The 24,499-nt window shown below is 42.8% G+C and overlaps 1 protein-coding gene across 4 annotated transcripts in view; it reads right to left on the reverse strand.

Annotated features, from left to right (window-relative positions):
* Positions 1-1,120: 1,120 nt before the first annotated feature.
* Positions 1,121-24,499, reverse strand: part of MAPKBP1 (mitogen-activated protein kinase binding protein 1) — a 101,170-nt gene continuing 77,791 nt past the window's right edge. For 2 of the 4 annotated variants that reach the window (XM_054198143.1, XM_054198141.1), the window contains exons 20-31: positions 22,946-23,071; positions 16,561-16,709; positions 15,815-15,864; positions 15,119-15,355; positions 13,986-14,155; positions 12,255-12,400; positions 11,583-11,753; positions 10,605-10,683; positions 8,742-9,052; positions 6,921-7,982; positions 3,552-3,637; positions 1,121-2,547 (exon numbers count right to left, since the gene is read on the reverse strand). In XM_054198143.1, the coding sequence (XP_054054118.1) occupies positions 2,254-2,547; positions 3,552-3,637; positions 6,921-7,982; positions 8,742-9,052; positions 10,605-10,683; positions 11,583-11,753; positions 12,255-12,400; positions 13,986-14,155; positions 15,119-15,355; positions 15,815-15,864; positions 16,561-16,709; positions 22,946-23,071 (2,881 nt within the window). In that variant the 3' untranslated portion in view covers positions 1,121-2,253. The remainder of the gene's footprint in view (positions 2,548-3,551; positions 3,638-6,920; positions 7,983-8,741; positions 9,053-10,604; positions 10,684-11,582; positions 11,754-12,254; positions 12,401-13,985; positions 14,156-15,118; positions 15,356-15,814; positions 15,865-16,560; positions 16,710-22,945; positions 23,072-24,499) is intronic. The other 2 variants (XM_054198144.1, XM_054198145.1) reach the window with 2 other exon arrangements.

Below are 24,499 nucleotides of genomic sequence, written 5' to 3' on the forward strand. Positions count from 1 at the left end.
GCACACCTTTTCACTCAAGGAAACTGCCAGAAATTTCCTCTCTGGTTTTCAACTTGCCTTCCTTTGCAAACCCTGTCCGTGCAAGGAAGCTGCCCATGGGACCGAGCATACCAGCTGATTCAGCACAGTGCAATGCTGAGACAGGACTAGAAAATAACACTTTTAAAGTTTCAGTACAAGACCATGGAAGGAAAGGCTAGCAAGGACACCTGAAACGTGTTAGACAGATTTAAATTACAGGCAGAAGTAGCTGGAAAACTCTCAAAGTACTCCTCATACTGCCAAGTCCTGAAGCACTCGGCAGTGGCGATCAGCCAGCAAACCTGCTGGGGAGGGGGGAGAACTGCAGATTGTTCAGCCCTGGAGTTATTCAGAAGAAATGGGTCATCCTACACCAGTCTGGTCAGCCCAAAAAAGGCTGCACTGCAGATCTCCAGTCACAGAAGGAAGTCAGCAGAGCAGATTTCCGAGTGCCACAGGGTTTCAAAGAGATGACAGCCAGGACAGTAAAATGAAAGAAAACTGCTTCAAACTGGTGACCTGTGGAACCAAGTAAGGCAGTCTGGCTGGCTTTGAGTGACTTCCACAGATGCTAACAGTCTCTCTCCCACCTAAAACTTGTTGCTTGCATTAGTTTTATAAACTGGGACTACACTGCTCTGCCTTAAAATAAATACAAGAGAGACTGGAGATGGAGGAAGAAATAAAGCATTTTGTATATCTGTCCCTGTTGTGGAAAGGAGCGGGAGGAAGGAGGAAGGTGCTGAAGAATTTCATTGGCTTGAAAATTTTTTTTCTTAGCTTATCATTGACCAAAAAAATCATCACTGGACAGTTTTAAGCCACAACAAACACAAGTTAGCATGGGCTTAGAGAAGCTCCACAGGATGAGAAGAGTATTGCACACACAAATGCGAGAAAGGAAGATTTTCTGTTTCTCAGACAAGAAATTCATGAAAAGCAAAGAGGCTGGGGGCAGGGGGAACGGTGGTAATCACATCCCAAAATATCTTTTTCAAAGTTCTTGGGAAGCCATTTTCTGTGGGTAGTTGAAATAGCTTTACAAAAGGTAAGAGAATCCCAGCTTTCTTGGGATGTAAATATTCTGTTTTCCGGGGGGGGGGGGGCAAGAAGAAAACATTTTCCTATCACAGTGAAATGAACAAATTACATGGACGAGCCATTGCACTGAAGATCTCTCAAATCCAGAGTTACACTGTAAGAGATTGAAACCAGCTTTTCCAGGTCACTTCTCAACAAATAAATCATCACTCCAAATTAGCCCAGTCATTATAATATCAAAGTCAATATCCAATTCCTAATCATGAAAGGTGGCTGAAACAAACTTTCATATTTATATCTAAATCCCATTTTTAAAATGTCTGCAGAAACCCCAGTCTGAAGTATAACATCAAATTCCAGATTAAAAATACCACTACTGAATTCATTGAGTAATCTCCAAAGCACGGCCCACGGGTTGCAGAACTGTTCCCTGGAGGTGAATGCAAATAAAATACAGTGTGAGGACTATCTCGAAACAAGAGAAAAGCAGACAGGGTTGTCATGACAACAATAGGATTACTCCAGGTAACAAAACTAAGGCAAGAAAAGAAAGAACAGCAAGACAAGATTTAAGCAGAAAACAGTTCATTAATTGCACAGACACTCCAGCCTGTCTCCCTGTTGGGGGTTCATAATACAGAGATTGTTTCTCGCTGGGATATGGCAAAGGGATTGACAGTTTTTGTTAAAGGACAAAGATAACAGCCACAAATGTGACAGAGCAACAGTCAGAAAAATAAATTAATAAATAAACCCATAAAAGTCTGCTTCTTGATTCTCCTGAAGCCTTGGAGAGGAAGGGATTGGCTTCACTTGCACTCCTCTGTTTTTAGTCAGCAGTTCAGAATTTCTTCGATAAACTGTATTTTCTTTGTTTCTTTAGGTGCCAAACATCCTGACCTCCTGGCTATGAAGAAATTTCAAGGCAATTCCTCCAAACTCCTCTTTCAAGACTTTGTCTAGAGACAGGAAGTTGAAGACCATTGGGGAAAAAAAATATATTAAAATTGTGGCCAGCACATTGCTAAGAATTAGAGCAAGTCAGTTGTAGGGGCCTGAGGAAATCAATTTATAAAGGTCTCCCCACCAGCCCTAGACCAGCGCGATGATAGCATCGGTCTGAAGCTCTCTCTGTGGTCCTCTTCTTGGGATTATTTCTGTGCATTCACGAACACCTGAAAGCCACCCCTCTTAGAGTTTTTTGTCCATGCGTCGTTCCACAGCTTGCAGCAATAGCTCTGAGTACTGTTCCAGCAAAGCTAGTGTCTGCTCATCTCCCAAACTCTTGGGACTCGGTAGATTGGCACCAGATCCCTCATTCAGTGGGCTAGTGGTATCTTGTGGCTTCATCAGTACCTCCTTAACCTTTGGAAGCTCTTCCTCATCCTTCAAAGAGTCCAATTCTTTCTTCATTGAGGAGAATGTTTCTGTCAGGAGGCCTGCTATTTTATCTTTGTCAGTAGAAGACTCTGTATCATTTAACACCTGAAAACAGAAGGGGAAAAGAAAAAAAAAAAAGAATGCACTGGGGTTTAGGTAGAACACCAAGTAAGTAGTTTCAGCCCGTAAGGGAAGTGAAGCCATGACAATTTGCAGACCACTCAAGTGTCCTTCAACATCTGAGGCTGCCAATTTAGTCATGTCGCAGGGCACGCATCCAATACCGTTAGTCACATAAAATCCAGAGGCATTACTCCAATAGGATAGAGACGGGATGCACATTTTTGGGTAGTGTTCCCCTTATACTGGGCCTAAGGAGGTGCTATGTTTCCCAGCTGCAGCACAGGGTCACAGTCTCCTTTTCTTCCTGTCTGCCAGATGCAGCTGGTCACAGGGACAGAGCAAGGTCAGGGAGTTAATGCAAGCACTAAGGCCAGAGCTGCAGAGGACCACATGGCAGAAGCTCACTGTGGAAGTTTCACACTCATTACAGGAGACTTCACAGCTCAGTGCTAAGCAAAGGAACGAAGAGCTGTTATATTGATTTGCATGTAACTTTGGTCTGGCAGAGAGAGGGAGAGGCAAGTGGTTGCATGTTCCCTCTCACAGATAGATTCCTATGGTATCTCATATTTGCTAATCCTTTTCCCAGGCATCACAGACAGAGAAGAGATGGGGATAATAAAACTTAAATCTCCTATAATATTTCATATCTCTGAAGCACTGTATAAGATTTAAATAATTCCCTAATATCCCTTTGAAAGAAAAGTGTACTGTTATCTTCAGTTTACAGATAGGCTAAACAGACTGAAAAGTTAATTGATTTGCTCGGAGTACCATAGCAAGTCATTGGAAAATCCAAAGTTGGAAATCAGCAGTTCCTGCCTCCCCGGTTCAAGCTTAAGGTGCAGTCAAGTGGACGACCAGGGAGGTTGTGTCACTTAACACCCAGTCAAGAGAACACTTTGAGCCAGCAAGCACATACATTTGATGCTCATAGGCTGTAAGGCCAAGCCACTGTACCAGAGCCCATGTCTGAGGTCACTCACCATGCGGTAAAGATGAATGGCTTTGCGCATGCTGTCCTGGAGCTCGGATACCACGTGCTCACACTGCTCTATGCTGATGCACGATTCTGAAGGGGAGGAAAAAATAAAAACCCCAACTAAGGCACAGACACACTCCAATACCTGCAATCTCACAGTTGGGTAAGAAAACATTATTTTTTTATATATATATATTTGAAAGACCATGTGCACATACTTCTCGTTCAATTTTTAGGGCTGGTTTAAGCCAATCATTAAACAGGCAAGTTCTACATGAGCTTTCCTTCATACCATCTAGACATGCTGCTTATTTTAGATGTTCCTATTTTTCCAGTCTTTAGCCTCTCCAAGGTCAACAATGTTTTTTCTCAGATTGCAAATTTTTCTTACAGTCAAGGATAGTCACAGATTACCCATCCCATTCTCAATTATAATTAAACTGAAGTTTAAGTGAAGGCTTCCAGTGGCAAAAAGGACTCATCTGTGGAGCCTCTGATTTATCCTCCACCTAGTCAGAAATCTACACACTCCCCATAATGTATCCTTCTGCACAGTGTACAACAAAGCTCTGAGGATGTAGCATTATACTGAATTATTACAGTGTTCTCTAGTGAGGACTGAGGTCCAGAGGAGCGTTGACAAACAAACTCAATCACAACAGAATCACATTTCTGAGCAACCCAGGATATGCAGTGCTGATACACCATAATTCAAAAATGAAAAATAAGAGCAAGCAACTGAGCAACACCATCTTCTCCCTGCCTCCACCACATATTATCTCCAAAGCATCAGAGTTGAAGGCCTGCAATGTTTTAATAAAGTTAACACTTCCATGCATTAGACATAAACCATGAACAGAGACATGGACACACACACAGTCTGCAGTTATCTTCAATTTGCAAAGGGCTGGACAAAGGCCATTCAACTTCATTTAGTTACCTAAAAACAAAACTTGGTCACATTAGCTCTATTATTTCTGCACTTATAAGAATGTCATCTTTGAACAGGCTGGAGGGGACCTTAGCTAATTTTATGAATACATTTAGATGATGTATAAGCAAATACAGCTAGAAAAACATCTATTTATACATAAACAAACACATCTAAAAGAACAAAGGGGCATGAGCAAATCCTTCCATCTGCTTTTTTTGTTCCCAGATCACTCAACCTTGTAGAGTTTGAGCACAGTGGGCTTCAGTGCAGTCCAAGATTCTTGGCTTTTTTTTTTTTTTTTTGGCTGCTCCCCTTCTGCCCTCTTTTTGTTTTAAACCCAGCTGTTTCTTCTCATGATCATTTCTGGATTTCTCCTCTGATCATGCTTTTTATGCTGGTCTCCAGCTTTGTGAGCTGCCAGTCTGGAGAGAGGTCACAAACATAATGTAAATGCTTGAGTGACAGGCATTTTCTGCCTCGCGGGTGTGCAGAGCAGAGCTCTTCAGAAACTAGCAGAGAATATTAAACATGGCAACAATATACAGCATTTTAACTGCAAATGTCAAAATGCTTTAACAAAAACAATTAAGTCTCTTTATCTGCAGCTGTTATACAGGCAGGAAAATGGAAGGACAGAAAAATAAAGTGGAAATTCGAAGTCACAGAGCATGTCAGAAGCAGAACAACCCTACAGTTCTAATCTAAACTGACACACTATGATACACAGGAGCAACAGTAAATTGTTCACAGCAATAGCCAACTTGGATCTAAACAGCTTTTCCAGCATCTACCACTAAAAATTTGGGAAACTTGTCCTGCAAGAAGCTGAAGGCTGACAGCTGTCTGTTAAGGAAAAAAAAAATTGGGGATCCACTGTGCTAAATCATCCTAACTCACTAAAGGATGCTGCTAAACGTTCTGTAAGGGTGTGCTATGTATTGGGGGTTGCTTTAAAAAAAAGTAATAATCACTGCTGCAGAAAAATTGTTCTCTATGCACTGTCTGTGCTAATTCTGCAAAGAAAGATTCCCAGCAACTGACCCAAACCCATGTGTTATGTAGCTTGGTTACCAAGTCTAGAAGAGAAAACTCAGGCTAAAGAGTACAGACAAGTGGACTGTACAACTCTGCTGTAGAATGGGATTCCACAGCCCCAGGCTGCATCTGCTGTTGGAGGAAACCACACCCCCGTGGGGGCAGGGTCTGAAAGTTTCAGGTGCAGTCGCTGTTGTACAGAGCAGCTACCCTATGGTATAAGAACAGCAGGTCCCTCAAACAAAGCACATTTCCTGTTTTCTGTAAGAGTGCTTCAATCTTAGGGCATTTGATCCCTCTAGAAATGCAAAAAGAAAAAACAGTGCATCGAGACCAGGTTATCCCTCTGCAATACTTTGGTGCAGAAATACTGCGCTTAACCATTGCGATAAATGGTGGAACAGCCTGGTACCACAGAAAGCAACTGATCAGAGGATTACAGAGATGTCCCTTCTCGGATATGAATAAGAACAACATAGCAAAAGGGATTACAAACTGTGCACTGTATAGCTCCCTGAAGGTACAAGGTATAAGTGCAGTGGTTAGCATCCAGCTTCCTACTGCACGACTCAGCTGAATATTTCAGGAAGGCATATTTCCTTTCAGGTTGTGATACAAGAGAAAACCTTGTAGAGGTTTTAATCCCACAGCAGATGCTGTGGGACTAAACTGTGTTGTCTCTGCCACGGGAGCTTTGCCTGCCTTGGAGGGCAGGATTTTTGCTTCAGTTTGAAGTTACCCGATAGTTTTAATTTGATGGAAGTACCTTAAACTAGAGCCCGTAACAGATCCAAGAGCTGCTGTCAGCATGTGAAACAGTTTCCCACCTCACACCTTTTCCTCCAAACTAGAGATAATTCAAAAACTAATCCATGTTCTTTATGCTCAAACCCAAAGGCTAGGCCTGCACGTGCAGTGCATACCCAGTTTGCAGACACGTCCTCGAAGCAGAGTGATAGCAGCAGAGACTTTCTCGCTCTCACAGGTGGTTACAGCAAGGAACTCACCTTGGTCAAGCCTTATCTCATGCAAGAAAACTGTATGCAAACCCTCCTGGACCCTGCACACTTGCACATTAACAAAGTAATGCCTGAGCTGCCTGGCATAACTTCACTGTCACCATCATCTGTGCTTGCTAGGTTCAGCTAGCACATGTTGGCCTGCATCTTCATCTGCTGGTCAGATATGCTGAGAGGTGCACAGGGGATGTAACCTTCACTGTACATCAGCTTTTAGTATTGACTAGAAAGAGCTTTGAACCCCTACAGGTAACTGTATGACTAAAAACCTGAGAGTGCCAAAGGCTGTAAAACATTCAATTGAAAAGGACCTTCAGACCTAAGACCCACAGGAAATGGAAATTAAAGACTGAAAAAAAGATGTCAGGTTGAAGAAGTGTCTCACCATTGAGGGGATGGCTTATGGAACGAGACAGGTGCAGACAAGACGAGACAGGCCAGAAGCTGGACGTAAAGAAATGTGATGGGATCGTGAGGCGGTTCACAAAGACAGGAGACAGAAGGGGGAAGAGAAGAGATGGGTATCCATGCACACCTGAGACCTGTGCCGAGGCAGTTATAGACGTAGGAGACCTCGGCCTGATGGGGTCTAGTGGGCAAAGTCCAGGTTGGTTGTCTAGCACACAGGCGATGCCGGTGATCCTCTCCCTGCACCTGGGCAGTGTGTCTTCAGGAGACCTTAGGTGCCGGCCCTCTGATAACTCCCTCAGTTTTGGATTAGTGACCCCTGGCTCATCCTGGCAACCTGTCCTTGAGACTGGACTCTCCAATGGGCTGTCCTTAGCAAGTCCTGTTGGGATCTCTTTACCAGGAACCAGAGACCCAGCAGTTTGATTCTCCTTCTTGGAGGCTCGGACCTCAGGAAAAGAGGGTTTCTTTTTACAGGCCCCAGCAGGTGACTGCGGAGACTGCGGCTCAAGTAGGGTTTTTGTTTTGGTAGTGGGTGAGAAGGAGGCCAGTGTGGGTCTATCAGGCAATGGCTTGGGAATGTCAAGAATCAGATGTGCTCGGTTCGACGATGCCAACTTGCTGTGGAAGGACTTAGGAGATGAGCAGTTTACAACTGGCTGAAGTGCTGGCTTCACTGGAACATTTTCTTTCACTGGTAGCTTGATCTTCTCAGCATCTGCTGTGGAACTAAACTGTGTCTTCTCTGCCACTGGAGGGCTAGTCCTCCCATCAGTCAACGTTTCGGTGGAGTAACCAAGGTACAGATTTTCCCCTACAGATACACTCCTTGACATCTTAGCCCGGAAGCTGGTTGTGGGATTCATGTAGGACTTTGATTTTGCAGCCCTGACATCTTTGGCCAGCAGAGCACCAGGTCCATCCATCTTCAACATACTGGCTGATAACGCCCTGCAATTGTTAGGTCTGGGGTCCTTCTCAACCACCAAAAGAGTCTGAGGACGCTGCTTGGCAGAGGATATCACTCCAGGACCCTTATCTGTGAAAATTAAACAGACAAACATACCAAAAATAGACCAGAGCCTGCAGTGAATTCCAAAACTGGAAAGTAACAGAGCTGCTCCAGTTTATATGCCTCAGCTCAGCCCCTGGGAGAGATGTACTGAACCACTACTTCATGTTAGTAACCATCACACCTCAACAGCTTTCTTTTTTGCCCATCCCTCATCCTGCTCACACGTTGCTGCTTACCTGATGAGAGAGACTTGTTCTTAAAGCGTATGGCCAGAAGACCTCAGACCACTGTGACCATTAACTGAGGGGCCAGAGGAAGCAGGCAAAAACTTACATATGATGTTGCAGTGATAAAGTTTTGGGTTTTTTTTTTTAAAAACAACCTAAGTGCTTATTGATGGTCCATGAGTTGATTGTTTCAAAAATTGAGTTCTTTCACACAGAATGCATGGATACAGTAAGCTCCCTCTTGCTGTCTCTTCCTTCCCTCTTTCTCTCCTTCACCACCCACAGCAAGAGAGAATTTCTTTGCAAATAGTTCATCTCACCCTTGGCATTGCTTCTTCCACAGCTGCCAGACAAATATCAGAGACTGATAATTAAGAGACCAGCATCTGCATTACAAATTAAAAATATTTTCCCCTGACAGGCCAAGAGTTAGAAGATACGCAAGCCTGTAGCTCAGAACACAGAAAGACATAAGCTTAATTTAAATTTCTACTCAAGCTTAAATCTGCCCATTTCATTCTTGGGTCTATACCATCATTCCAACGTGTGTCCTTACCCTCATGTACGAGGTCGTGAACTGACTGCGCCTTTCTCATCACTGCATTCACAGGGCCTTCTGGGAAGGATGCAATAACCCGTCCAGGAGCCATACCAACTCTGCCGGCCTCCAAAGCTGATCTGCGTTTTTTCTGGATGTAAACAGCCCGATTTGAATTTACACTCTCCAGGAGCTGGCTGTTCTCCAATGCATCACCAGGATGGTCGCTGCCATTTTTCAACAGGTCTGGTGCAAGCCGATTGGTCTGTGTTGGTGGTTCGATGGGCTTTGAATCCGGTATCAGATTTGACGAAGAGAGTGACAATCGTCTAGAGAGCACGATAAAGAAATCCCAGTTAAAACAAATAAACATGTTGCCCTGGACAAACAGGCACACACATTAAAGCCAGTTTCTCTGGGATAAAGAGCCCTTCCCTATTTGGATTTTTTTTAAGTCAAAAGTGCCCTAGGCTTTTAACACTTCGTGCTGCTCATCCCTGGAAGCACTGATCTTCAGGCATTTGACCTTAGGCTGCGCAATTACAAATAGCATTGGGTCACTGTTTCCAGGGGAAACATTGCAAAAGGTGAAAGCAAAAGAGAAGGAAAATTCCAGGCAGAGGGAAGACTGGGCAAAGTCAGGGCAGGTCTTTTCTCTCGGCTCACCTTACTAACAATGAAATCTTTTCAATTCTAAGACAGCCTAAAAGAAAGTAATTATGCTTTCCTAACATTATGAAAGCATAATTATTAGGAAAGATGGTCAGTATCTTCAAAAGGTAAAGCTTAATTTCCTCTTCCTCTCCACTTCAGACAAGCACAGTGGGCTTACTTCGCAAAGGAGGCAAATTTCAATCTGACACGTTTGAACAGCTGAACAGATTAAAAGCCCAGAGGCTTTCATAACCTAAAACTACCGCTCTTGTTGCATCTCTAGAGTGCCAGTGACTTCCTTCGTTCATCACTGCCACTCTCCAGAAGCTTATGCAATAGCTAACCACCAGCTTTCTTCCCAAACATACAGTCCCAACACGAGACAGACTAAGAGGCACTCCTGACAGCAGCAGTTGAATACCGCAATGACAAAAAAATTCCCCTGTCATCGTGAATCTAGGCACAGTTGGTGAACCACAGAAGATGTACCCAAACCTGCTCAGTCCCATGCAATGAAATTATTTTGAGCTGAGAACTCAGTTTGTTATTTTAAAGGAATACAGGAGTATTTGCTTGTTTTAAACATTTATGAACCCAAATCAACAAAAGTATTTACCCCATTTTTTGTTCTTGTTTTGTTTCTTTGTTTTGTTGGGATTTTTTTTTTAAACAACAAGGGAAGCAGCTTGGAGAGGCCTTTTGGGGTGCTTTAGGGTTGAGGTTTTTTTGAAGAACAACAATATCCCCATGGGGCTTTGTATGAGACACTGGCGCACCCTGTGAAGTCATGGGACTGAGAAACAAAGCTGAGTAAGAAAGGACTGCAAAACAAAGGAAAAGTTGACAAGCCTACTTTCATTGTCCAAGCTGAATGAAATGCAAAAGAATAAACAGAGCATAAACAGTGAAGAGTAAATTAGATGATTAGCGATTCCTCCAGCTTAATCAATCAAGGCACTAATCATGAAACAATTAAGCACATTGTTGAAAGAGGAAAAAGAACAAAACAACAGTGTTGCTTTAGGAAGAAATAGAACAGCTAAAGTGACACAGGATGGCCTGGCCAAATCACAATGGTCTGCAACCAGCCTGCCAAGTGCTATGCTAACACTTTGCTGTGCCTAGGCACACCAAGGCCAGAAGTTTGCTCAACTATTTTGACCCAGAGACCTACCCATACTAGTAAAAATAGAAAGACGGAGACACTCAAAACAAGCAGAGCCATACCTGAGAGCCGGGGACTGAGAAAGAAAGCGAGAGGAAATACTGAGGTTTTCAGTTCTTTCCAGATTCCTACATGAGCCACCTAAAAATTTTGGTTAAAGGGGAAAGAAAAAGGGAGCAGCTTAGTTACAGAACAAACATTCTGACACATGCATTTTCTTATCACAGAGACTATCAAATGTTCCCCCGTGTCCAAGGGGATTTTTTGAGCTAAAACCACAGAGAATGAAATAACGTCATTGCCTTTGCCTTTTCTGTTCTACTTAGATTACTCTGCCTTAAACTGCTACTCTCCCTAAGGGTACGCCTCCTCCTTTTTCGCTTCCCTTTGTGTCCTATCCTGCCTGCAGGACTGAGAGGCGCTGGCATCAAAAAGAAAACAAACCAATCAAAGGAGGAAAAAAAAAAAACAAAAGGAAAGAAGAAAACAGACAACTCACATAAGATATTGCTGCCTGAAACTATTATCAATTCCAAAAAGATAGGCTTTGTTCTGGAGTTGGTCGATAAAGACTAACCAGCTCCTTTGCCACTCTGACGTCTCCTCTTATTCTCTCCCTCCACCCAGCATTTCAGCCTTTTCTTTTGTGACATTTGTTATTGCCTTAATGTACCACTAGAGGCCACTACACGTCATCTATCGCGGGGGCGGGAGGGGGTCGTGAACACACAGTTAATACTTTCATGTACAACAGGAAAAACTAGTCCGGGAACAAGAGAACGGCTCTTCAGAATTCCAGGGACAATACTTAACCCAAACTGACACAGACCCTAATCTCATCCACACAAACTTGCACGCAGACCAATGGAGTTATCAGATGTTGCTCTTTAGGTCTCTCTACATTGGTTCCCCGTTTTTGCCCCCCCCGTACACACACACCCCCATGAAAGCCCAGCAGAACTTGTAGCCTGGTTTGATTTATACAGGGGACAAATCTGGAGTGACCTCATGAATTCTCCTGATCAAGCAGAGTGCTGTACCTTTTCCATCAGTGCTGCCCAGGGTCCCGAAATGCTGTTTGAGGAACTTCTCCTGATCGGGTGTCTGGGGGATTTCTCCCTCTGGCATGCTAGTACCCACGTCCTCCTCTCCTTCCTCTCCCTCCAGGTCTGAGACACCGTCCACACTTAGGGGTTCAGTGCTTTCAGAATCTGGGAAAAGGCAAAAATCCCAGTGCTGTAATAGCATAATCACAGTAACATAAGCCAGATTTAAAAAAAAAAAAAGAAAAAATTCAACAAAGATGCTAAATTGAATCTAGAATGTTAAATCAAAAGTTGGTCAGCATTAAGCGTAATTCTCTAATCTACCATATCCCACAAACAGCATAGGCTATGGGATAATCAGTACTGAACCTGCCTCCTTACCTAGCAAGGTAAAAGAAATCCAAAGGCGCACAAGTAAAGTACACTTTAACCAACTCTGGTTTCTACAGTGGCTTCACTAAAGTGCCTGTTCAAGTGCACCTGAATCTTTACAGTAATACTAGCAAGACTAATAGGAGTGTGACTTCAGTTCAGCTCAGGAAGAGGATCAAGTATTAGAGATCAGGATAGCAACTGATAAACATGGTACAGAATCGCCCCAGCAAGTTTTTGCAGCATTCCGTATCACATCACATAAGTGCACTTAATAACGTCTTTGCATCTTACCTTCATTCGGGTGGTCTGGGCTGGACAGACGACTACTGCTGTAATCTACAGAGCAGGCACTGTCAGGACTGTGTTTGTCTGGGCATCCATTACTGTGATAACCTCTACTTAGCTTCCCATGGGGCAGTGCTTTTACCTGGAACTCACTACAAGAGAGACAGGAAAGATACAGCACTAGAAGAGATATTTGTTTTACATGTAAAGAAGCATATTCTACCTTTAATAAGGCCTTACCTGTGATAGCAACACCTTTGATTACAAAAGTAAGGCTTTAAAGAGAAAAAGAAGTTGATTTCTCTCACCATTACACAGTATATTTTTTGCATTTCATTAAGCTTGGACAGTGAAGTCTCAAGGGGACTGTCTGACACTCTGGGCGTTGTCAGTTTCCCATGAGTACCAGGCACCAGCACAGCACTGCCCTGGCTTGATTTCCAGCATAGGTGAGGAACAAACGTAGAGGTCTATGTAATGAAAAAGGGACTAGAAACAGGCCTATACCTGCATGACAGTAGATTTGAGCCCTAATATATTATTTTTTCCACGTTTATGACCTGCTTCCTTGGGCAACTTCTGTTTTGCAAAATAGAGAAGATTCTGGGTTTGAGCAAGACTAATTTACTGAATCATACAAAATCATACAAAAATACAATATTGTTAGACAGGGTTCCTGATTTCTGTTGTGATTTCAGGAGTCTTATTTTGTTAAATGACACCAGCACCATTCTTTTGCCTGATGCCTGAGGACTTCAGTTTTCCACTTCATGAAATACTTTGGTTTCAGATATACTCCAAGATAAGGTAGGAAGCAGAAGTCACTCAATAAAACTGAATGGCAATTACCCCTGGCAGCTTGCAAACTCTGTATACTTTGAGATGTGTTCGGTCTGTATCCAACACCACCAGAGCGCCTCCCTTTCTTACAAGCAGCACATGGGTCTGCTCTGTTCAAGTGTTATCATAATAAAATTAAAAATGTAAATAAAAAGAAACTGGGTGAAACCTAGCGTCTTCAACTGCAAAATCTTGGCATGTGCTTTTGCATAAAAGCCTGTCTAAACCTAACAGCCCACTCTTTGTAAGAGAGCAGGAGGAGATAGAGGAAATTAAACAGCTATTAGCATCAGGTTAAGACGGGAAGGGAAAAATTAAACTCGGGGAAGGAAAAAAAATGGAGCACAGAATGAAACAATCAAGTGAGGTAAAATTAAAGCAGATGAAACAGAAGAGGAAGAAAAAAGGTCTCCACTGTCTCCAGTGTCCTTTTCAATTTCATCTATTTCCCACAAAAGGGTCATGACATACTACATTTGTTAAATTCTTGCCCAATTAGGTTTGAAATTGTCACAAATAATAGTGTCCTGTCATTTCTGCTGGGCAGACATTTCACTGCCACGCATACATCACTGTAGGGTGGTTTTCCAGCTTCCAAGTTTTCCCTTGCTTGTATCAATCCAGATAAATGAGAAAGCAAAAACGCTGCTCCCAAGTTGTATATTCAACAAAACTTGGAGGAGGCTGCTAATGTGCAGTTTCCTCAGAAGAAAGATTATTTTAATGGTGCCTTCTTAGTTTCAGATTCCTTTAGCATCGGGCTGGCATAAAACTCTCAAGTAAACATGCCTGGCATCAATCAGGCAGTAAGTCAACTCATCCAAGTTACCACACAAGCTGCAAGCAAACTAAAACAGAAATGTCTAAGCCATGCACAGCAGAGAGCTTATTTTTAACCTGCTAGAGTCTGTGGGATGAATTTCGTCTTGCTCAGGGTAGATTACACACTCCTCGCTCTCAGAAGGTTCCAGTTCCTGAGAGAAAATCCCCTCTTCACAAGATACAAGCCGAATCACTTGGGGTCGCACACAAGACTGATTATCTTGGGGAGGCATTGAGCTGCCAACCTGGTTTGAAAAGAGAGAAAACTAGATATTACCTGCGTTTTTCCTTAAGTCAGCAAGAGGTATGCAGAGCTAGAAAGTACACATTACAGCACAGAATATGATCATAAATCTGAGATCAGAAAACACAGCACTCCTATGTCTTTCCTGTTCCTTATTTACTAAACTTCACAGACTCCTACTGTAGTTTCCTATTTTGTTTCCTGTTTGCAATGCCCTAAAATTCTCTGGTGAAGTACTGGACTCCCCATCCCTCTTTGACCACACATCAGGAATGTAAGCCACATGGCAGCAGGTTCTTCCATTACCTTTTATAGACTGATCACACATAGTTCAGAGAAGTCTGTGGGGCACAGCTGAAAAACACTGATTTACTGCACTCAGTAAGCCCAATCCTCTTCTCAGTCACACAGTTATAAACGAAGGAAAAACTCTAATGAAGTTAGGCAGCAGCACAGACTGCTACTAGAAAACAGGCATTAGCTTTCTGAGGTATGAGCACGCATTACTTGCTGTGACCCTTCGATACAAAGATTAAAGAGAACTTAATCTAGCACAGCCCACAAGTAAGGGTGTCATCTGAACCACATTTCAGTGGCTACTGGAGTCAAGAAAATGCACCCCAGCAGAGTGTGCTAACAGGTAACCAGGTACACATCTGTAATTCCAAGCTCAGCTTCTCAGCTTGTTTTTGCTATAAATAATCAGAGCTAAAAGAAAACACGAGGTCTTCCCTGTCATTGTAAAGAAACATGGATCCCATATGGGCTCTGCTATAAGATAACATGTTGCAGGAGTACTAACTACAAAAGAGTTATCTAAACAGGTTTCTCAGAAGGCATTTAGAGCGACCTCTAAAGACAGAAAGAATGGCATCAGGTAGTAATAAATGTAGGTAATAATAAACAGAGGCAGGACAGATGCACTCAGAATAGATCCACCTCCTCAGAGTAGTACTGCCCTTACTTTGTTGATGTGTACAGGAAGATCTGCCTGCTCTTCTCTGTCGTCCCCATTGCTGTTTTGAGAGAGTGAGTCTCGACTCGGAGAACGGGAAACAGAGAAAGACTCCAACTGACGCAAGTCAAGCATGGATTTCACAGTCATCTCTATATTGCTGGTTGGCTGTGACCAGCGCCCACGTTGCCGGGGCATTTTGCTCATTGGTGCCTCTGAGCGCTGGATTGCCGCTATCTCTTTGGCCTGCAGGAAATTGAAGGAAAGGCAGACTTAGGGACTGAGTTCTGCTGATGGAAAAACAGGAGAGAAAACACAAGACCCACAAAAAACCACAATTATGTCCATCTCCATGAAAGCCCCAAAGCTGTCTGTGAGACAGATTAAAATTCCTCCCTTGATCTCCCTGGATCTAAGTATGTGATCGGCTTCAGCACTACGTGACATTCATGACCGAAGTGAAGGGGACAAAAGCATAACATCTGATGAAAAAGATACCGATGTAACAAACCCACATGAAACTGCCTCTTAAACTAGGCTTTATTTTGCCATCCCCGAGTCATTTTTCACAGAGAGGCTTTTCACTGGTTTTCCACTGCAGCTGCGCCTTTCCTACCAGTGAGAATGAAGTTTTTCATCTCCATGGGAATTTCTTTTTCAGTTTCCCTATGACAACAAATACAATTTGAAGGTTTAGTAACTCACCCTCCTCATTTCCCAATGGGAAAGGCTTCTTGAGAGGGTAAGGTCTGGATCTGGAAAGGAAAAAGATATATACCTAGTTGACATCCTTGGCCAGCAGTCCAACTTTTTAAAGACCTCTTACCTCATCTTTCCTCAAAGGCAGCACTCCTACACCTTTTGAACCAGCAGACCACTGCCAATATATGCTTTCCTACCAAATAATTATATCCAAATTTTATGGAGACATACTGTTTTATATAATATTTTCAATGACTCAGCAGACCCATTGCAGAACACCTGCCACAGTGCAGTCACCCACCAAAGGCTTGGAAAAAAACCCTGCTCTGATACACTGTAGCATCTGTGATAAAAATACCTCAAATTTGTAATGGTAATTGTCTCTATTGTCAGTTTTATTAGACATCTCTAGAATCCTTCGTGAGATCTCTTTTGTCTTCTGTGGACTTCTAATAGCTTATAGACCCAAGCCCAGGACACTAATTCAAAATTTGTTTGGCCAGCTGGTACTAGCAAGAAACTTGGCAACTTAACAACTGGATTTCTATTCAGAGAACTCTGAAATGTACCCCTCTTTAGATGCAGGAATAGGCAACTCCACATTACCCACTAGTGTCGATCCATCTGTTTCTGTCTTGGTCTTTCTGCCCGTATCTTGTCATCCCTGAGACAGTGTCTCTCATTTTCCCCCCACTTCACATTCATGCCATTTTTCTCCATCTCTGCCCATGCCCCTCTCCCATTTATACCTGAGTCTCTCTCAGTGTTGCAGTTGGACTGAATATGGAAAGACTGCAGCCCACGTAACTCATCTTCATCATTCCCTTCATCTTCACCATCCTTGTCACTGTCTGATGAGAGTGCAGGCACAGAGGACAGAGCAGTGATGGACTCGTGCCTGGAAGGCAGGAATTGGAAGCATTATGGTCTATCTCAAGAATTACCCACCATTTCAATCCCTACAGCAGGCAGTTCTCCACCCGACCTCCATCCACACTCAGCAGGCTGCCTCAACTCTCCCAAACAGAACTCGCTCTAGCAAAAATCATCTCCGAGAAACAGGGCAAGCTAAACCCTCCACAAAGGTGTGTAGAGCCTGCCACAGCAATTGTCTCATATGTGTGGAATGATGACAGAAATCAGAACAGAAGTAAATGAATAAGAAAGTCAAGTGGAATGAAACTTGTCTTTCCATTTCAGACCCCACCAATTCACAAGGTCAGTATGGAAGAGCATATTTGAAAGGCAAATATTTTTCCCACCCTTAAGCATTTCCTCTCTGGAACTATTTTACACATCAAAAACGTCACAGAGATACTCCCGGTTTGACAGCAATTTGGTATATGGCAAATTATCACGTAAGAGACAAGTTTGCATCAAGGATTGCACCACGCAGAACCTGCAGGCACAGCCCACACACCATAAGAGTGCTGTGCTGCCTTTTTTAGCCTTCAGGAACAAGGAATAATGTAAAACATATTTTGGGCAGATCTTTAATCAAAGTCGATCAGACAAGTGTTCCCACACAGACCTTAGAGGCACTCCCAGCATAGAATTCCCCAATACCAAGCCCTTGCACTTACCAACACCAAACCCTATCTTCCCTCTTTCTTCTCCTCTTCCCCTTCCACCCCTCAACCCCTTCAGCCAACAGAACTAAATAAGCTAACCCACTTTGGACAGTAATTGAACAAATGAAGAATCCCTAATAAATAAATTTGAGTAGCACTGACTCTGTGGCCGTGAGCTAGAGTGCCAAACTCATCATTAGTGACATTTATAGGATATCACTGGTGGGTGTTGAGTGCCAAGCATTATTCATGAAATAAAAATAGCTCATCCACCAAATACAGAGCAGCCTGGCGAGAGACCAGCTTCTCCTGTGGCTGACAGATAGCAGGCAGTACTAAAACATGGTAAGAAGTAGTTAAGGTATGTTAATCTTTTCTCTTGCCATACAGTGGCAGAACGTTAATTTCCACTTTATTAGGAGTGGCTGAGCAATAACTACCCAACCCTTTCAGATAAGCTTTGAGGTGTTCTGGCAAAAAAAGGAATGAAACTGACTGTAGTCTGCAGAGTCCTCTGAAAGTGAAACAGTTTCATGTTGGCTGCCCTCATCTACTTTTGACATTTGAGTTCGTCAGTCTCTTCATCTTTTCTACTGTCTCCTTGTGTGTCCATCTTGTCACTCTCAGATTCTTGTGCCTAAGCAGGGGAATTCCAACAAATCTCAAGCACCACAGTGCTTCTGAGGTTATGCCACGTTTCATCCGATGAGGTATGTTACATTTATACATGGTAGGCAATATTAGTTTTGTATCAGTAACTTTGATAGCATCCTTCTGCTTGTATTTGTCATGGTTGGTTGAGGAGTTTATTGAGGAAGACAGGTTGGATTATTAGACATTTTAACATCTAACTAGCTGAATACCTCACTATGATGAGGTGATATGGCAAGGGAAGGTTATGTGTTTGCTAAACTCCTGCATGTACTGTCATTGGTGTAAATGGAGAAGGGAAGATTGCAATCAATATGTTTTATGTTACAAATATAAAGATGTCTTCCTGGTGACTGACAGAATTAGTAAGGGGGAAAAAAGTGTGTTCCAATATCCTCAAAAAAGCTGAGTAAAAGAATGCAAAACATATTTTGGAAGTCAGATGGGTGTTTCTTCATACCTCACAAGAAGTGACAAACAAATTATGAAGGCACATGTTTCTGATACAGATGTAAGGTTATCTTGTATTACACCAGCAAAAACTCATGCCCCTCTTCCACATCCTCCTTTTTACAACTTAAATATGCTTTTCAAACTCAGTCCTGTGACTTGAAGGAAGATAACTGAATGGGGTTTTCAAAAGGATCTTTGGCCCACTGACTTCAAACTGAGATACTCCTGAAAATGAAACCTAGGTTCACAAGGTCTTGAGTGTTTTAACTGTTGTGCTTGCACAAGTCAATCCCTCAATTTGAACTCACTACTTTCTCCTTTCTTTCCCTGCCTTCCTCTATGTACTTTGGATTTTCTTCTAAGCCTCTCTGTTGCACAGATCCCCTCAACACTCTTCCTCAATTCTTGTTCATGCTTAAATGGAAGTCAGAGTAATGTAGGGTGAGGTTTTAAACATGGGAGCTGCTTGAAATAAGCTCCAAATAAGCACCACAGAAGAGCATTCTGAAAGTGAAGGAATAGGACTTCTGGGTTTTGCTGAATTCCTGCTGAGAGCAGGTTCAGCCAAACCCCAACAAAGCATCATTATACCAGAATGAATGTTTCAGAGCGCTATCCCAGAATAGCATGTACAGACATGTCTAACTCTCACGATACATGTGACTCAGAGCACTGATTTTAATTGTCCTTTCTCTTGTCTTCTTCCTTTCCTGAGGAACTATCCGGTTCTAGTACCTCTGCCTGTACAGATGGGCAGAGTCAGTTGCACTTCAGCTCCCAGTTTCTAAAGGGTCTGCCAGTACAGGGTCAATGGCAGAGATGGACGTTCAGTTAGAAAGTCTTCAGGATGCATATATAGACTTAAAAGTGCCAGCGTTCTAGTATTAAGACATCTGATATTAGGTACTCTGTATTCTTTTGCATGTCCTGAATTCAACCCTTCTTTCTTTTCTTAAAACAAACCAAAACAGACAAGAATGGCAACTATCCATTTAAAGTGGTATGTTGTCCGCATTCCAGGTCTGATCTTGTGCTACTCCAGCCCTCAGCTTTAGGGGCCTATTTATGCAACCGTAACATCCTATGTGGTAGGGATCACTAGCTGATTGCCCTCCTTTCCCCCCAACTCAAATGCCTAAGCGTTTTAAAAAGAAAGTTACCTTGCTTTTCCCCACAGAAAGATCATAGTGCTGCTGACTTCAGAGTTTCCCTGGTGTTATAATTGCAGTAGTTCAGCACAGCACCACTTCTGATCCGGCATCAAAAGCCTGCCCCATTCTGAGCCCTGGAAACCACACAGCTTTCCTGGACTGGACCAAAACCTCACTGAGAATTTGATAAGGAGATCTTCTTTACAAATATATCTGGGGCTCAAAGCACTTCTTCAGCATACATATATTAGTTTGAGACAATTTAATTTGGATAACATTTCTATTTCCTGCTATTTATACTAGAGCTTCAATGGAAGTCACAGAAAAAGTGCCTTTTAAAATAAAAAAAAAAAATATTAATGCTCAGCTAAAACATGATTATAAGCCCTGCAAGCATTCCACAGTAAAATCAATTTAAAACTTTCCTTCCAAAAATTTGAGACAAGCTTTTCTAAACAGTAAATGCATACTTGGATCAAATTCAAAACTGCACAAAAAGGCCTTTACATGGTTCCTTCTCTGAAAATATAAATGCCTCAAAACCAAAATGTACCAGCAATATTAGCTGAGTACAAGTTCTATTATCCCAAACAATCAAAGCTCCTCACATTCAGCAGATGAGAGAAAAGCACATATCTGCAATTATCACAAACAGAGGCAGAACTGAAGGCTCTCAGGGACATTATGGAGAACTGTGGGTCATACAGGTCAGATCAGTTACAAAATAATCCAAAGTCCCATAACAGCCAGTCAGAAAAACCCTTCAGAGGAGAAACTTTAGTCTCTCTAGAAGTTTTTGGAGGGACTGAAAATGCTGGGACTCTTTAGTTTGGAGAGAAGACTAGATAGAGAAAAGTTATGATAGAGGTTTACAAAGCTATGGGGACTACAGATAGCTGGATGTAGAACTATAGTTCGCCAAAGCTAACAATATTCAGAAGCAAGGAGATTTCAATGAAACTAGCAGGAGTGTGGTTTAATACAGACATAACCAGTCCTTCTTTCCACAGAAAGCAGTAAACTCCTGGAACTTATCACCACAGGAGGTTGCAGAGGCAGACAATATTACAAAGTTCAAAAAAGATTTATACAAATTCAGTGGACAATGGGTTCATGACAAAATACTAAATGGAACAGGCAGAGAGGCACCCCCTAACATCCCTGATGCAACAACTGAGCATGAGGCAAAAGGACCACAAAGGTACACGTAACAAGGCTCACGCAGTGTCTCACTAAATAGCATCTTCCACTGCATTGTCACAGGCAGAATACTGGGCTTCATGGAGCACTGGTTTGACCCACAAAGGCATTTTTCCTCTCCAGATGTTATTCACCTGGGCCAATCCCTGCCCTGCCAGTCACAGCTGGATAGAGACAGCGCTATCTTGAACTGGAAATTTTCACCTCCCCGCTGTCTCCTCAGTTCAGTTTTGTTTCCCCGAGTATTATTTTGATTATTCATCTTGTCATGTGTCCATGATCTGAAACTAGGAGAATGCATTACTACCCCAACAACGTTCTAGCAATACCATTCTAGAGAAAATATCATAGAACAAATGACACATCACCAGGCAGGGACCTTTCTTATCTCTACTGAGAGTCCTTTTGAGACAACAGATTTATAGCACAAGGTGCAACCCGTCTCCACTGCAAACTACATAGACAGACTTCAGAAACACAACCAGAACAGGTACAGGGCATCTAGAAAACCAGTCTTACTCAAGTTCATTAGTTTTTCTTCTCCCACCTCAGTAATGCTGGTCCAATAGGCTCTTCCTCCATATTCAGTCCCAATCCAAAATGCTCTGCAGTTATGTCTCTGCTGATCTCCAGTGACCACAGCGGTCGATCAAAACTGAAAACAAGCTTTCGAAGCTGACCAAACAAGTAGATTCCAGGCTTGCAAAGAGGTTACCAAACAAGTTTAATAAAGTGCTGGGCTTGGCGTGGCACTAACACCGCCCTTCAGCAAGCGTCTGTGACGGAAACAAGTATCACCTAATGCGGAAGAGGACCGGGATTATCTGTCACAGGCTGAGCCTCGGTAGGGTAAGGCTGCAGCTGCTGGAATAATGGAGAGTCTGCTATAAAAAGCACATTGCTTGACAGCTCCAGAATTTTGGCTAGAAAAAAGGCTTCCTGAGTTCTCCCAGCATCATTACTGAAAACACTTATTAGACAAGACTTGTTTCAAGAATGAGCAGATCAAAACTTTCCCAATTGAAACTATGCAGACAGACTTGTTTCAACATTAGTTGCTCTCAAAGGGAGTGGGACAGTCCTTGTGATACTCAACACAACAACCAGTGTTTAAGTCCTCCAATGCTTCGGCACTTTTATATCCAGAACTCAATATGTAGTCATTTGAAGGAAGGAAATTGTGGGACATAGCATCAAAAATCTGTGTTTATCCTTTTTTCCCCACTTCGATCCCATATCAGCTTGATCAGGACTCTCTCCTGCATTGCTTGCAGTCAAATTAGTCTCAGCTACTTACTAATTACAGAGAAACCAAATACATTCCACTAATAATCCATAATCCCCTGTCGCTCTTGTTCTGTTTAAAACCAGGGTCTGTGTTTCAGCACCAGTTTTAAAGAAAGGTCACCAGATAAATTTAGATCTATTCAGTTTGTAGGCTGTGGTAGTTTGTTTTTAGATACGTTGTTTACCGAGCAAAAAATAATAATATGATTTAGCTGCCAAGAACTTTTCCCGTGGAAATGATTTTTATGTTTATTATTTATGTTCTGATTATTTTTAGGTGACCTTTTTCAAAGCCTCTGGAAAATAGTTAACAAAAGAACAGCACAACTGTAAGGACTCTTTCAGAATTATGATCAACACAGCAAACACCTACAACTCACAGGTATACTTCAGTACGGACACTGCAGAAAACAGCCCTTAAATTGCATCAGCCTAGATCCAGAGAACTTTATTCATGAAGGAGCAAGGCTTCCCTGATGGGATGCTGTGTACCAGCTTCAGTATTGCTAGGTAAACTGCTTATTAAAGTTTCTGACCATATCATTAAACTAAATTAAGACACAAGGGGCATTGCATACACGTAGCAATCACTGAAGCAGCACTAAGTAAGGAAGTTCACAGTCTGGAAGATCACGGTTAGGCTTCTGTATGCCAAGAAGGGGGGCATAAAAACCATGGCAAATCCAACAGAAGAGTAAGAGAACTTTTGGGAGACGCTATCAGTGAAGACAGCAGAAACCTTACAGTTGAATCCCAGTGCCACACTGTTCACATTAAACCCTACAAAGCCACCCACTCCTCCCTTAGTCTACTCTGCTCACCTCATGAGTCCAGCTGTCTTGTGTGGAGGAGACTTTTCTGCCTGCTTTCCTCTCTGCTTCATGTCAGACAGTCGCTGCCGCATGTTGATGGTCATCTCTGAGCTCAGCCGCCAGATGAAGATACAGCTGAAAGAGGGAAAAGTGAGCCTGGGGTCAAGTCTCAGTTCAGTTCATGGATATTATCAGCTCCCACTGAAGAGGCAAACAAGAGCCTTTCTGTCTGTGGCAGAGACACACACACGCAGAAACAGCTTCACAGGAACTCAATCCCATCACAAGCCTCATGACAAAAAGGTAAAACCTGCCTGGCAAAGACTCACTGTGGGCAAGAGCAACTGCAGAGATATTTGCACAGGCTCATCTCTGATCCTATACCTTTATTTGACTATCTGACCAACTGCTGAAGGAAATGCCATAGCAAGTCCCTCCATGGTCAGCAGGATGAGCGGAGCCTACAATCCTTTGCATCCTCTAACAGCGGCTAAGCTGCAGCCTCTGATTGCAACTATCGCCATGGGCAAGGCCTTCCTAAAGCCTGCCATCCCATGGAGTCTCTGGTGATATAATAACAGTTAAGCTTATGTGGCAGTATTTTTGCAGTCAGGGTACTCCTAATATTTTACTGGGACTCCCTCCAGGAATCTTCTCAGGAATTTGAATTTGGTCAATGGATTCAAGAGCCTTCAAGAGAGGGAAACAGTGTGACCTCATTTTCTTCAGAAATCTGTCTAAAAAATAAATGAAAAAAAAAAAAAAAGAAATTCCTCATCACATTAGAGAATACTGTATCTCATCTTCAGCTACTAGAAAGTAAAATGACTAGTGTTTTCTTTGAAATTTAACCTCAGTGCTAACTAATTCTTTTCATCTCACCCATTTTTCCTGTCTAGCTGGGTATACTTACACTGATGTAGAAACAGAGGTGGTGCTTTAACTACCATTTATAAAACCCTGCACACTACTTTGTAATTCAAACAGGATTTAATCAAGTTCTTCAAGACCCACCAGTGCCACCATACTCATGGGTACTTCCAATCACCAAGGAGTTTTCAGTGAGGGGCTTTCCCCTCTTCCTTGCTAGTTTGTAAAAATTCATTTGCTCTGCCATTTTGAACAATGGCCATGAACTTGATCTTCTGGACCAGAGGCAAATGCCAAAAGCACCAGGATCACAAATGCCTGCATCTTCTCCATTTTTTTCCTCTCACGAGGAGAGGGCTGGAGCACCCATGCGGAGGACAGGCTGAGACAGTTGGGGTTGTTCAGCCTGGAGAAGAAAAGGCTCCAGTACCCAAAGGGGACCTACAGGAAAGCTGGGGAAGGACTCTTTGTCAGGGAGTGGAGTGATAGGACAAGGGGTAATGGTTTCAAACCAAAAGAGAGGAGATTTAGATTAGATATTAGGAAGAAATTCTTTACTGTGAGGGTGGTGAGACACTGGAACAGCTTGCCCAGAGAAGCTGCAGATGCCCCATACCTGGAAGTGTTCAAGGCCAGGCTGGATGGGGCTTTGAGCAGCCTGGTCTAGTGGGAGGTGTCCCTGCCCATGGCAGG

This window comes from Rissa tridactyla, chromosome 4 (assembly GCF_028500815.1).
Source record: "Rissa tridactyla isolate bRisTri1 chromosome 4, bRisTri1.patW.cur.20221130, whole genome shotgun sequence".
In the NCBI taxonomy this organism is placed as follows: domain Eukaryota; kingdom Metazoa; phylum Chordata; class Aves; order Charadriiformes; family Laridae; genus Rissa; species Rissa tridactyla.